Source organism: Coccinella septempunctata, chromosome 5, assembly GCF_907165205.1.
Source record: "Coccinella septempunctata chromosome 5, icCocSept1.1, whole genome shotgun sequence".
In the NCBI taxonomy this organism is placed as follows: Eukaryota; Metazoa; Arthropoda; class Insecta; order Coleoptera; family Coccinellidae; genus Coccinella; species Coccinella septempunctata.
The window spans coordinates 35282057-35295224 of record NC_058193.1 but is presented as its reverse complement, the minus strand read 5'-3'; the positions used below and the strand labels follow the sequence as shown (position 1 = coordinate 35295224).

The following is a 13168-nucleotide window of genomic DNA, read 5'->3' as shown; positions in this document are numbered from 1 at the left end:
CCCTGCTAAAAAGACCTAGGTGTTGAAGGTAAACGATTTAAAAAAGTTATCCAGCTTGTTTCGAAAGCTACATGAGGTTCAAGCTACCAACTGAGAGACTAAAAATTTCGTAAAATACCTATTTGGATGGCGCATTAATGACAATTTATGACGGCTTATTATATGCCGCAAATTGCGTTAGGGATGCCGCTTCAAAAGGAATTTCCACTCGGGAAATAATGAAAAATAATCAACTGCGTTTTCTCTGAGGACAATGTATGTCGGACGGCAAATGAAAATTGGCGAGAAGATGCAGCGGAGGTTAAACGGCGAGAGCAGACGGCTGTATCGACCAGATCTTCAGGGCGCCTGTGCTAGGTCAATATGTTGCCGCGTGACCATTTTGCGCCAAATTCGATGATGGGCAATCTGAGCAGAAATTTTTTTTTCGTTCATGTGAGGCTATAATTTGATTAGCAGGCTTTTCTGTACAAATTAGGTTTATTATTTCTTAATAAAGTACACGTAGAGAAAAAACTAATTGAAAATTAAATCCACATGTCCCAAAGTGAAAATTAAAAAAAATTCCAAGGGTGCTATCATTTTGTTCTTCTTGTTCCCTTCCAGAAGTTCATCATGCACAATAAATTACTCAACCGAAGGTTCTTGAAGGAAGGTTTGCAACCCATTATGAAGGTGGAGTTTTGGTCAAGGGCGGTTCCAGTGGGGGGCCATGGGGGGTCATGCCCCCCGCCCTTCCTTTGATAATTTGAAAATAATTTTTTGAATATTTACTTCTAGAAGAGGTTGCCCTTTTAGGATGTGTATCACATTTAGATCTACCATGATTTTTCTGGAAGATACGCCTGTCTAAAGTTGACCTTCGAAAAATTTCCAAAGAGAGGGGGTCAATTAAAAAAACGAAAACCGAACGGTTTCACCAAGCTCGATGAAATTTCGAAATTTATCACTAGAATTTGTTTTTGAGGTTGTAGAAAACCAAACTGTTCATAATTCAATAGAGAGCTCTTCGAAGTGAACTCGAAAATAAAAATTGGAAAAACAAAAAAAAATATTTTCTTCTAAACTGGTCAGATATTTGAAATTTTGGTATGATAATATAGGTTTTCGAACATGCTGAATCTATTGCGAGCAATTTCGAAAGCCTATCTTCCTGCGCTTAGATTTTCATTTTGGACATGTCATTTTTCAAAACTTGCAAATTTTACTTGAGAATTCGTCAAGACCGAACGGTTGCGTCGAGATGGATGAAATCCATCCATGAGATTTATTACAAGAAGAGTTGCTCTTTCAGAAAATGTATCGCATTTAGATCTACGCGATGATTTTCCTGGAAGATAAATTACTCTAAAGATGCCCTTCGAAAAATTCCCAAAAAGTTGTTCCTCAAGATCGAATGGTTTTGCCAAAATGGATGAAATTCTCAAATTTATTACCAGAAGAGTTAGTTGCTCTTTGAAAACTTGGGAGAAATATTTTTTCGAATATAGAAAAATGATTTTATTTCCCCCTTCAATTAAGAATAACTTTCAAAGTAGTTTTCTTTCAAACATTTAGCTTATTACCTATATGTAACAGTTTGACAGTTATAAAGATATACCTATTTTATATCAACAAACACACCTTACAGAATTTCAAATATAAATTTATGATGCCCCGCCACTGGTTTTGATGTATCCCGTATTTTTTGCTTCCCTCTTTTCGATCTTTCCATACAGTGTTCCCCAAATGAATGTGAAATAGGGACTTGTTGCGCCATCTACGAAAGATCTCGGAAGCTTTTGAGAAAAACTCATCAACAACACTCCCAACACAACGGACCACAATGATCTTAATCCTTCCTTCCTTTTTCCATTGCTCCATTCAAAATTATCATTGACTATAAATCACCCAGTACATATATCTAGTCTAGACACATTAATCGAGAGATTTCCAGTGATTCATAGTGAACGAAAGTCGCGTCCGCTGAAACCCGCAACAAAGAGGGTTTTTGGAATTTCCCCCGCAAACAATGAGGTTTTTGCCTAATATTTCTTGGAGAAAAACGGTGTTGACTGGTCCCACCCATTTCGTCTAGCCGGGTCAGGGTCCTTGCCTTGGCGAATCGACTCAACTCCTTGCTCATCTCGTTTGCTAGATACGTCTCGCACTGTTGCCAGGTAATAATGCCTCCGTTCATTTCGCAAAAAAAATGTATGCGTATGAGGTTGGCAGGGGAACATTCTTGGTTGAGAGATTTTAATGGCTTTGGAAGTGTTTCGAACGGCTTGTGTTCGTTTTTCTAGACATTGATCGATTAACAAAGCTCCATTTGCTCACTCTCACAAAGGATACGTTTCACGAAATCATATGCTCATTTGAGGCATATAGCGAGTAGTATGGCCCGGATTTTGGGTTGTGGGAGGGTGTGTGACCTTATATTTAGGTTAGGTTAGGTTAGGTTAGCCCCAAAGAAAGAAGTCGCAGATGCTCAAATCAGGTGAGTACGGTGGCCTCTCTGAGACCAGTCGCACCTGGTAGATCTGTCTCAAACCAACCAATGATATTCGTGTCCCATCCTGCTGGAACCAGATGTCACCCAGATCATGTTCTTCAGCAAGTTTTTTCAATTCATGCTGTGGAAAGTTTTCAACAATTTTTCTTTAGGGGTGATTCCAAAAATTGGGCTACAGGTTCCATATGGTTGTACTGGCATGCACTACACTGGCTAGTACTGGACAATACGATAAAACGTACTGTATTTTACTCTCAATAAATTTAGATAGAAAACGGCTGAAAGCTTTTTGAACTCTCCAATTCTTTATGGGATATAACACTACTTAAGATTGATGAATTTTTGGAGTACCTAAAGGAAGATTGAATAATGTAAGCACGTCAAAGGCGGTATAACTTCGCGAACCCAAAGTCCAGAAAAAGCCAACTACATAATGATTCATCCAGGATAAGACCATCGCAAAAAAAGGGTGTAGATGTATATGGGTTCTACAAATTGATATGGGTAACAAAATTCCTCTTGGTTATACAACATTGTCACAAACGAACATCATTGTTCAACAATATTTATGGTATTGCCAAATTTCGAAGAAAAATTAGGTCCCACGTTTTTGAGAAAGAGACTACAACTGCATCACAAAGCTAAACATTGCGTGAGAGTATTCAATACTCCAACAGGAACTTGAATGTGATCCAAAAAGTAATTTTGACGTTGAAAAGCACAAACCTAACAAATAAATTAAACCCAAAATTGTCCATAATTTATTCAGTAAATAAAATATTACAATATGAATCAACTAAAAACATAAATAGGAGGAACAGTTATCAAATACAGCTTATCAGTTTTTCCTATACTAATACTGATCCATTCTTCTTGTACTCTTTACAGGATATTCTTCTAAACTACAACCTATCTTACAACTTATCGACATTTGCTTTAAAATCCCATTTCAGGGCGGAAACCACCTAAAAAACAGCGTCTTTTTCATTATCACGTATTATTGCAATCGTTCATTCCTTGAAGATGGGAAAGGTTTCTCTCTACCTCAGAATACATTGAATTGAATCATTCAAAATATCCTTTCTCCAAAACCTTCTATGGTTTTTTCATCCTCTTTCTGAGCAAATCGAGCCAATATCTCAAACCGACGCGGGTTGGGGGGGATTCCATCTGAGGCAGGCCCTGTCCACCTCTTTCAGGGCCGTAGTGCGGCGTTTCGTCCGTTCGACGTATTCATCAATAACGTCCTGCTTCTTCAAGATGATATGTTTTCCCTTCCAGTATTTCATCATGCCGAGGGCTTGCAACGTGGACACGATATCGTACGAAGATATGGCCATTTCCGCGCTGATGTCCTTAACCGACAGGGCCGGATTCGAATTGGCGCACAGGTAACCCAGCAGCACGTCTTTCCAGTAGGATCTGTACGAGATGAGACCGAGATCGCTGAGAGGTTTCTCTGGAGATCCTATTTTGCCTTCCACTCGGGTCAGAAGATAACCTGAAAGAAAAAAGGTTATAAATATTTTTTTTCTTGGACTTCCAATTGGGATATTGAAAGTTGCAAGGGAATATTTCTAAACCTTTGGAAATATTGAACTTTTTTTCAGTATAAAACTTACTGAAATCTATCAACAGCCTGCCGTAACCCTGCCTTTGGTATGGCGGTAGAGTGAGGATACAGGAGACGTTGTAATTCAGAAAAGAATTCTTTTCCTAAAAAAAAGATCCAAATTATAACCTCATATCCAATATACATCTAGCATACAACAATATGTTCATGTATTTAGGTAAAATTGAAAGTGTTTTCTGCTCTAGTTTCAAGTCTTTCGTTTGGCATTTTTCCCCCAATTTTTTGCCCTCAATATGCAGCTGATTTTCCTGCCTTACCTCTCCCACTCCCAGTGCTCACGAAATTAGTACTTACTACTATTTCACAAGGCCCAAATGTGGGATTAAAACATTGTGCCCATGTGTGAGGTGCTGCAGCAGCAATTTCTTTGGAGCTGGCCTCTTTAATGCCACGGCTTGAGAATCAGGTATCTGTACAGACTCGATAAGACAGCCTTTTTTTAAGCTACAGCATCCAGTCTTTGCAAATCTCTCTTTCAAGACCTGGTATTCACAGTGTTAAGGTCTAGCTAGCGATGAAGGCAAAAAATCGTCGAAAGTTGATGGTAAAGCAGTCCTGAAAGCATTTGGGCGTCTTCACCAAGCAGATCAGGGAATGGCGCACTGTCTAGCCAAAATGCAAAGCAAAGAAGCATTGTCGCTTCCAACACAGTCAACCTGATGCCAAATTTTACGCTGACCAGCGTATCTGTCGAATTTTCGGTTCGAACCGATGAAATATGAATGGAGAACGGGGATGCCCGTTGGAGATCCCAGTTCGGGCATCGAACAGAGCTCTAGCATGCAGTTTCCGACCCGTCGCCGCATCCCAGACCAGTTCAGCCCCACCTGTCGGCGACGGCCGGGCCAGACGCCGCGATAGCTCGGGTCGTCGACCCGTCGCGACGCTCCTGCACCGCAGACGCCCAAATAGTCCTCTCCTATCTCTAGCCGGCTGCTGATTAAGCTGCACCCAGATGTGATTGACCTATTCTTTTGGGCAAAGGCTACTGGTCCTGCAACGGACACAATTGACGAGGCCAGAACTCCAAAAACTGCTGGACGCAAACTTTTCCGACAACCGATAATTGATAAATCGCAATGTGTACCTGATATGTCTTTTAAAACAATTAGGGTGAAGTATGGAAGCTCATAAAGAGCTGTCATCCGGGTACCGAAGATCCGACGTTGAAAATTTGTATTCACTTTTTTATACTATTTTCTAATACTGTGCGTTTTTACCTCGGTTTCTACTTCACTCTCTCGCACTCATACTCGCCCTAGTATCCCAGAAAGACATACAAAATACCGCATTTCTTTAAAATCTATATACTACATACTACTTTTTTTGCATTTTATCAACTTTTGTCTCTTGGTTTTGGGTAATCCATGGACCTATTTGCTCTCCAGGGAAGGGCTTAGACCACAAAAATAGTACAGTAGGGTAGAGTCAAGTCAAGTGTAATAAAGCAGACAAAAGTAGAGATGTTGAGTAAAATCAAGCAGAGTAAAGCTAGTTCACAATGAATCTCCCTCACCTTGCTGAAATATCCAACTGTGTGACATCCTTCTGTATCATAGATTGTCATTACATAAAACAAAAATGGTTCCACATCATAGTACAACGTTTTATGATCTAGGAAAAACTTTGCTAGCAAACACAAATTCTGGCAGTACTGCTTATACTTCTTCCCATCGACTTCCCACACACTAATCTTGTCTTTGCGATAAACCTCTTCACCGGGAGGATGCCTCCACACACATTTTACTATGTGTCTCATCAAGACAGTTCGAGATTTCATGTACCTCAAACAGAACTCACATATGTACAGTTTGGGCAATCTGGTGAAGTCCTCTGGGTAGGGGCTCTGATACCAAACCTCCATCTCGTATTTTCCCATTTCTATATATTTAGTTGCCTTTGTATGAGGTTGAGTCTTGAGATCTTCTTCGATTTTTTCTGCGGCAATAGCCTGTGCGTCTTTGAAAAGCTTCAAATCATAGTCAGGTACAAAACCATCTAAAATAGGTTCTCTGTTGGTATCCGATGTTTTACTTTCGTCTGGGAGAATATACTCAAATTTTGACCTTGCTTCTCTGATTTGCTGTAAGTTTTGCTTTTGTTCCTGAAGAATTGTAGCCTTTTGGGACTTCTTAAATATATCCAATATTCTCTTCCTGTTATCTTCTCTCTTTTTCCTTTCAATACTCTCTTCTTTGCACTGACTTGGAGACATATTATGATACATTGGACATGCCTCTAAAGTAAAATGTTTTGCAAATTTACCAGAAATATGACCCAAACTATTACAACTTTCCAAAGGGCATGTCCTTTCTTCAATGAGAATATCATTTGCTCTAGATTTATTCTCCGCATTGTCTGATTTCTTTTTTGCCTTTCCTTTACTGCTTACTGGTGCTTTTTTAACTGGAGAATGACTAGAGGATCTTTTTGTGCTCTCAGTATCAGAATCCGTGTCTGAATAGACATTTTTTCCTAGCACATGTTTTGATTTTCTGGTATTTGCAGACCTTGTTGATTTTCTCAACGTTTTTTTACAGTCATTCGTATCATTTTCAGAATCTGTATTACTGTTCTGGTTTTGCTTACATGATTTAGGTTTAGGATCATTTTTCTTAACTTTTTTTATAGATGGTTCACTACTATCAGTATCACTGCTACTCGAATCTGAAGAGGATCTATCCTCTGAACTGACAGAGTTACTCTCAATTTGGTGATTCTGTGGTTTTTTATTTTTTTTAACAGTTTGATCAGGGACTTTAGGAGGAAACCTTTTGGGAGCTTTGTTCACAGGTTTCTGTGTGGATATAACTTTAGATGTACCTTCTGAATCCTCAGAACTATTTTCAGGAGAAAAGATACTCTTTTTTTTATTGGGATCATCTTTGTCGGAAACTTTTGTGTTAGATGATAACTTATGCTGATTGTTCTTTGATACTTCATTGGATTTCCCAAAGGGTTTATTAGATGGTTGCTGTGTTTTGGGTTGGGTTCTTGAAGGCTCTGTTTTATTCACATTTCCAGAAGGGGTAGAAGGTTTTGGCTTTGTTATAGTTTTCTTTTTGGTGGAATGTTTTGAAATATTACCTGGTTTATGAAGTTCTTCATCATCAGTAGAAGAAATTTCAATCTTAACAGTAGGTTTTAAAGGCTTTGGAAGCACAGGCTTCTGTTTAGTCAAGGGTTTATTATCTTGTTTAAGATTCGACTGCGGTTGTTTTGCAGTGTCTGAATTACGTTTTACATTTTTCTGGACAGGTGTAGATTTCTTTGTCTCTGAAACTTTTGTCGACGCTTGAGAAGAGGAAGAATCAGAATCTGATGAGGAAGAGCTTTCGCTTCCACTACTAGAAGAACTGGAGCTAGAAGAATCACTGGTCGAGCCAGAAGATGACTCTGTAGAAGAAGCTTGCTGGAAAAAATATTACCGGTTAACTAATTTACTTCATGTTAATAAATAATTTACCTTTTTGTTGTCTTCCATTATGTGAATAGAATGGAACCACCAAAAATACAACACTTGACTAACTGCCTCAGTTTATTTATTATTATGCTGTCAAATAATTGACACTGACACTGACAAAATAGGTTATGTTGGAATAGCCACAGAACACTAATATATAAAACCATAGAGGAGGATATAGTACAGCCCTCTATCTACGGTACAGCCTCGACTCTATCAGTGTTTAGAAAACAAATTCACTAAAATAATTCCCTTTCAAGTAGAAAATAACTCAATCAAATCAGAGATCAACTTGCGGAAATATTTAAGAAAAATAAATAATTTTCTTCTTTTTCTGATTTTGAAACAGAAGGGAACAGCTGATGTTTTCTTGAATTTTGACATATTTACATACAATTTTTTCAATTTTTCGTCGTTGTAAATCTGTATTAATAGTATTAATGTATTCTATGACAAAGACAAAATAATGTTCAAATAGAAAAAAATAAAAAAAAAATAAAAAATTAGAACTTTCATCGAAAAAAAAATCTCGTAAGGTTTATTGTAGTTGCAATTGTTAGAATGTCATGCCAAATTAATTTATTGGGAAATATTCCTGATATTGATGAAATCAGAAATTTTCTGTTTCATGATGATGAGAAAGATACGGGTAATTCTAATTCTGGATGAAGATATTTGGGTTTGATGTTGATAAGCTCTTTTCCTAGGTACCGAGTCATGGCTACAAAAATGCCTCCTATCTGTCTCCCCTTCAGGGGATATAATTGTTTTTTGTAAGGGAAGAAAACTGGTTATAGTAACATCAAAATGGGACTCGTCTTCTTCATCGAGTATATTTCAGATTACTCATTCTGGTACAATACATGAAGTTGATAATATAACATCGGTTTTGTGTCTACCTATAGTGGGACAAAGTAAAAGTTCAAACGTGAGTTTAGAGAAATTTCTTCTTAATAATTAACTAATTCTCAAATCTAGAATATACTATTTCCTTCTAGATCCTTCCAGATTGGACATGCATTCTTGTTGGTTTTGAGTCTGGATATGTTCGTGCTTATTTGGAAACATGTGAACTAATTTACGAAGAACAATTTCACAATGAACATATAGTTTCTATAAAATGTCGGTCACAGCATAGTCCTAGATCAGATATAGCCTTAATTGTGCGTCCAGAAGAAGTCTATGTGCAATATAAAACAGTTGTGTGCTTCATTGCAGGGAAGCAATTCATCCCAATATTAAGAACCAATAGAGCACAATTAGCAAGGGGTAATTTCCATTAGACCTCCAAAAGCAGAACCTAATAAACATACATATATTCATTCCTCAGTTAGAAATATAATGAATAGAGTTTTTGATATTTGAATTTTACTAATAGGTTGTCTATAGGATGTTAAACACCAGTAATGTAATTTTTTTTAGCACAAGCCAACAGTGAACTCTTCGATTATGATCAACCAATTATGGAGGTAAAGAAATGGGAATTTCAGGATCAGGCTATCATTAAAGACATTGCCGTTGTTGGTCTGTCAATTTCGAATCCTTACGACAATTTACTTGCTGCATCAACATGTGGTGGATTCGAAACCAAATTCAGTTCAGTGCCCCCTAATCATACTCTTGTTATGGCTGTTGGTAGCAAACCTTTCTTGGGTTTTCATTTCGCCACTGAAGGAACTAATCAAGCCATATTGATTGATGTAGCTAAAATAGTCGCTAACAAGTTGAAATCAGCTCTTCCGTAAGTAATTTATGTGTTTTTCCAATGAGATGTGTTCAGTCTTGCATTAGCTAAAAAGTGTATTTAGCTGTATGGTTTTCATTCATTATTTCATTCCCACAATTAACATTGCTTTCATTGCCAATTGTCCTTTTGTTCTGAGAAATGAAAATTTTATTGTTTATGAAACAATCAAAAAATTTTTCAAGAGATGATGATCATTATGAAGAACTTTTCATTCTGCAGAACCTGGCTAACTGGAAGTGGACAAGCTGAGAAACATCCCTCCACTGTCCAGCATCCTGCAGAGCCAATGGGTTGTAGATTTGGTTTATGCGATTTACAACGCTCAGCCAACTCTATCATCCTGACATCGGACCATAAGCTGGCTGCAATTTCTGACAGTTTAGGCCGTGTCATCATCATTGATACCGAAAAAGGCATAGCCTTAAAAATCCTGAAGGGCTATCGAGATGCTCAGTGTTCCTTCGTTCAAGTAGAAGATGATAGGTATTCCGGTTCTAATAAGGGAAACAGAAAAATTGCCCTTTTCTTAGTTATCTACTCTCCTAAAAAGGGGACATTGGAGATTTTCACAACCCAACAATTTTTGAAAATAGCCACATTTTCTGCATCAAAACACAGTAGACTTGTCTATATAAACTACAGTCTGATGGGTTTCACTCAACTGACAAAATCAAAATACGCATGTCAGTTCACTACTCTATTGATAGACAATGATGGCAAAATGAAAGAAATCATGATTCCCTTCCACTTTTCTTTGAATGACGAAAGTAGTAAGAAAGCTCGAGATATTCATTTATACAAAAGATTAAGAGAGATGATACAAAGTGAAAAACCTGTCAATAAGTGTCTCAAGTCTGAAACACTCAATACAATAAAAGAAATGGATACAATGGAGATGAAAATTCAATTGATTGAGCTACTCTTGAAATCAAAGAATTTACCAATAGATATTTTATTGGAGAGTGCAATATATATCTTAGATAATCTTGGCGAAGAAAATTGTAATGAACCTGAGAATTCCTTCAAAATTAAAGTGAAAAATATTGTTTCCTTTCTGAACTTCTATATTTATATGAAAAGTGACGAGGATGAGCATGCAGATAATTGTCCCATCCTCAAATTTGGAGAAAAAGAAATAACCTATCTGAAGGACCTCTTTAACAACATAGTTCCTCAAGAGCAACATCTAAGAGTGAATTTTGCAGATGACAATTCACTGTCTATAATCGAATCCTTAACAATTTTCAACTTAACTGTTGATTCAAAAATTAATTTAATGGCAAAATATGATGAAAACACAGTCTACATTCTTTGCAAAGATCTTTTTAGTAAACATAATGAAAAATGCAAAAACCTGGAGAGATTTAGGGAAGAAGTTATGAAAAGTAATTTAAACACCAAAGACATATTTCAACTACTCATAATGTACTGGGTGAACCGCCCATTGGATGATTTTTCAAATTTAGAGAATGAAGTCAATAATCTCACAAACATCTTATATCACCTCTTGAAAATAGCAGTAGACACTTCTCCTAGAAAGATTTCTTTAAGATATTATTGGGAAGATATAAGAGAAATTATATTCAACTCAACCAAACCGTTTCCTGCCCTAACAGCCGCTGTATCCTGCAAATATATCGCTTACAAAATCGAAAGAGAGTATGATTCAGGCAGATCTGACATCGCATTAGATGACAGTGATTTAGAAATATGGTCCAAAGAAAATGTTGAGTGGACCATGCTCATAGGTAAACTAGAAGATGTATCGCTTTTGAACTTGTTGATAGTCAAGAAACCTGTCATTACTAAATATTGCACTCTTCCTAAGCTAAGCCATGAGCTGGATATAAGCCTCAAGTTTGTACTCCAAAGAAAAGGTTCTGTTAGTGAATTGGTATCCCGGTGGTTGACCATGACTGGGATTGAGCCAGAACTGATTGTTCTAAATGACACTTTAAGAGATAAACTTTCCAAAGTCCCCGATTCGAAGGAGGAAGATTTGGATATGCTTTGTCCAAAGGAAAAACGCGATTTCCTCGAAACTGAAACTCTTTTCAAAGACTTCAATACGATAAAAGTCCATTGGCCGTACAGTTTAGACTCTGGAATGATATTGGCAAATATGTGTTGGGAATATGCTTTGGAATGGAAAAAGGATATACAGAACCTTCATTATTTAGAAGCTTGCATATCATGCCTTAAAGCTATGCCAAATTTTTTCGTGAAATTAGGCTTGTTCAATTTAGTTTGGAAAACACATATGAACCTTCTTTTTGAAAACACTATCAAATTGATAAATAAAGTTGGAAAGGTTCCAAAGTTGAGATTATGTATACAAGATACTGGTCTATCAGATGTACAAATCCCTGTATTCCTAAAGATTTGCACAGATTACTTAGACACTTTCACTAATATAGTTCAAGAAATGTATAATGTACCGAAAACACCTTTAAAGTTTGAACCGTTATGGGAGAATGGCGGGCAGCCCTTAGTTGAATTAGCCATCTATCAAACAAATATAAACTACGAACTTCTTCTTGCCCATTACGAATTGAGTTTAGTGTTCCACATGCTATGTCGGTTTGGCGTTAAAGCATTGAAACCAATGCAAAACCTATTTGACGTCGAAGTGATCAACGTTTTTTTCCACCATTTTCAAGAAAGACCTCATGTAGATTTTAGCAGAACAGACAGTGGAATGACAACAGCTAGATTGCAATTCTTGAAGAAAATGATCAGTTCCAGTGTTGAATCTATCACGACCAAAGACGGAGAGGTTTACTTCAGGGAACACTCTGACTGGATGTCTAAGTTCAAGTTACTGGGATCGATATGGAAATTGAAACTGGACGTTTTGAGGATCCATGAAAACGTTCAGTTATTCGTCCACGGTTACGATACCATCGCACATGACATGATGTGTGTTATAGAAGATAAGCACACTCTTGGAAGGCATCTTCTGATTATCGCTGGAAAGAGAATGTATAAATACATGGGAAAGTCTCCAAACATCGGTACAGTACACACTTATCTTACTCCTGCTATTACCGGATGGATTCAAGACCTGGTAGGTGAATTGTTCAATTTGATAATTCTGAAAAAAGTATCTCTCCTGACGGGATTTGTACCCATGACCTCTTGACTGCCGCTCAAGTACTGTACCACTGAGTTTCCAGAAGTGCAGGTTCTATCCACCCAAAATGGTCACTTGTCTTAGAATTCGAGTCCTGTCTGAAGATGTACTTTTTTCGGAATTTTTCGTCATTTGAAATTTATCAGACGAAAAAATCTCATGAATATGATGATCAAGAAGAGGACACTTTTGATTTTGTTACAAATAGGAAGACTCGAGAATTTCCCTTGAAATTTATTAATTTTTTAACATTCCAGAATAAGGATTGGGTTGCAGAAAGTTCCCTTAGGGATATGTATCGTTTAACAAGAATGGCAGTTGCCAACTTGGATGAAGATAAATACGAGCATAAATTAGCTAGTATTCTTTTCGAAGCAATAGAACAGTTAATGGCACAATTTGATGATTGAATTTTTTAATGTGAATTTTAACGGGTTACGTATATGAAGGTAAAAGTATTCACCATAAGTGGGGTCATCAGTGACCAATAAGGAGTCGGGAATGTGAGAAGGCCATGGAGAGGTATGCAGCGCTGCCAAAGTGAGAGCTCCAGAATGTCTGTTATTGTTATTTTTTTATTAACTTTTAATGTACAATGAATGATTGATTAGAATTTTGAAATTTTATCGATAGATGTGTTTTTTTGTACTTTTCCTTTGCAAAGTCCTTCAAGAAACAAGATTAAGTCCCAGTTCTAC

General features: G+C 37.2%; 2 protein-coding genes across 2 annotated transcripts; one reads left to right on the top strand and one right to left on the bottom strand.

Moving 5' to 3' along the window:
* Window positions 1-3242: 3242 nt before the first annotated feature.
* Window positions 3243-7725, bottom strand: LOC123313721 (histone acetyltransferase KAT7). Its single transcript, XM_044898707.1, has 4 exons — window positions 7594-7725; window positions 5644-7539; window positions 4117-4210; window positions 3243-3995 (listed from the first exon to the last, which is right to left on the bottom strand). Exons 1-4 carry the CDS (start codon window positions 7609-7611, stop codon window positions 3634-3636), a joined length of 2370 nt encoding a protein of 789 aa, XP_044754642.1. The 5' UTR covers window positions 7612-7725; the 3' UTR covers window positions 3243-3633.
* A 305-nt stretch (window positions 7726-8030) lies between these two features.
* Window positions 8031-13100, top strand: LOC123313860 (rab3 GTPase-activating protein non-catalytic subunit). The gene is made up of 6 exons (XM_044898936.1): window positions 8031-8239; window positions 8298-8518; window positions 8589-8859; window positions 9013-9331; window positions 9557-12404; window positions 12728-13100. The coding sequence occupies exons 1-6, from the start codon at window positions 8152-8154 to the stop codon at window positions 12878-12880; spliced, it is 3900 nt and encodes a 1299-aa protein (XP_044754871.1). The 5' UTR covers window positions 8031-8151; the 3' UTR covers window positions 12881-13100.
* Window positions 13101-13168: the final 68 nt, after the last annotated feature.

What these genes read in the sequence shown, in the direction of transcription:
- LOC123313860 (XM_044898936.1), top strand. Translation starts at nt 8,152, where the DNA reads ATGTCATGCCAAATTAATTTATTGGGAAATATTCCTGATATTGATGAA. An exon ending in TGATGATGAGAAAGATACGG is followed by an intron (nt 8,240 to 8,297) that starts GTAATTCTAATT and finishes CTCTTTTCCTAG; the next exon opens with GTACCGAGTCATGGCTACAA. An exon ending in CCGGATGGATTCAAGACCTG is followed by an intron (nt 12,405 to 12,727) that starts GTAGGTGAATTG and finishes TTAACATTCCAG; the next exon opens with AATAAGGATTGGGTTGCAGA.
- LOC123313721 (XM_044898707.1), bottom strand. An exon ending in CAGTTGGATATTTCAGCAAG is followed by an intron (nt 4,211 to 5,643) that starts GTGAGGGAGATT and finishes TCTTTTTTTTAG; the next exon opens with GAAAAGAATTCTTTTCTGAA. An exon ending in CAGGCTGTTGATAGATTTCA is followed by an intron (nt 3,996 to 4,116) that starts GTAAGTTTTATA and finishes TTTTTCTTTCAG; the next exon opens with GTTATCTTCTGACCCGAGTG.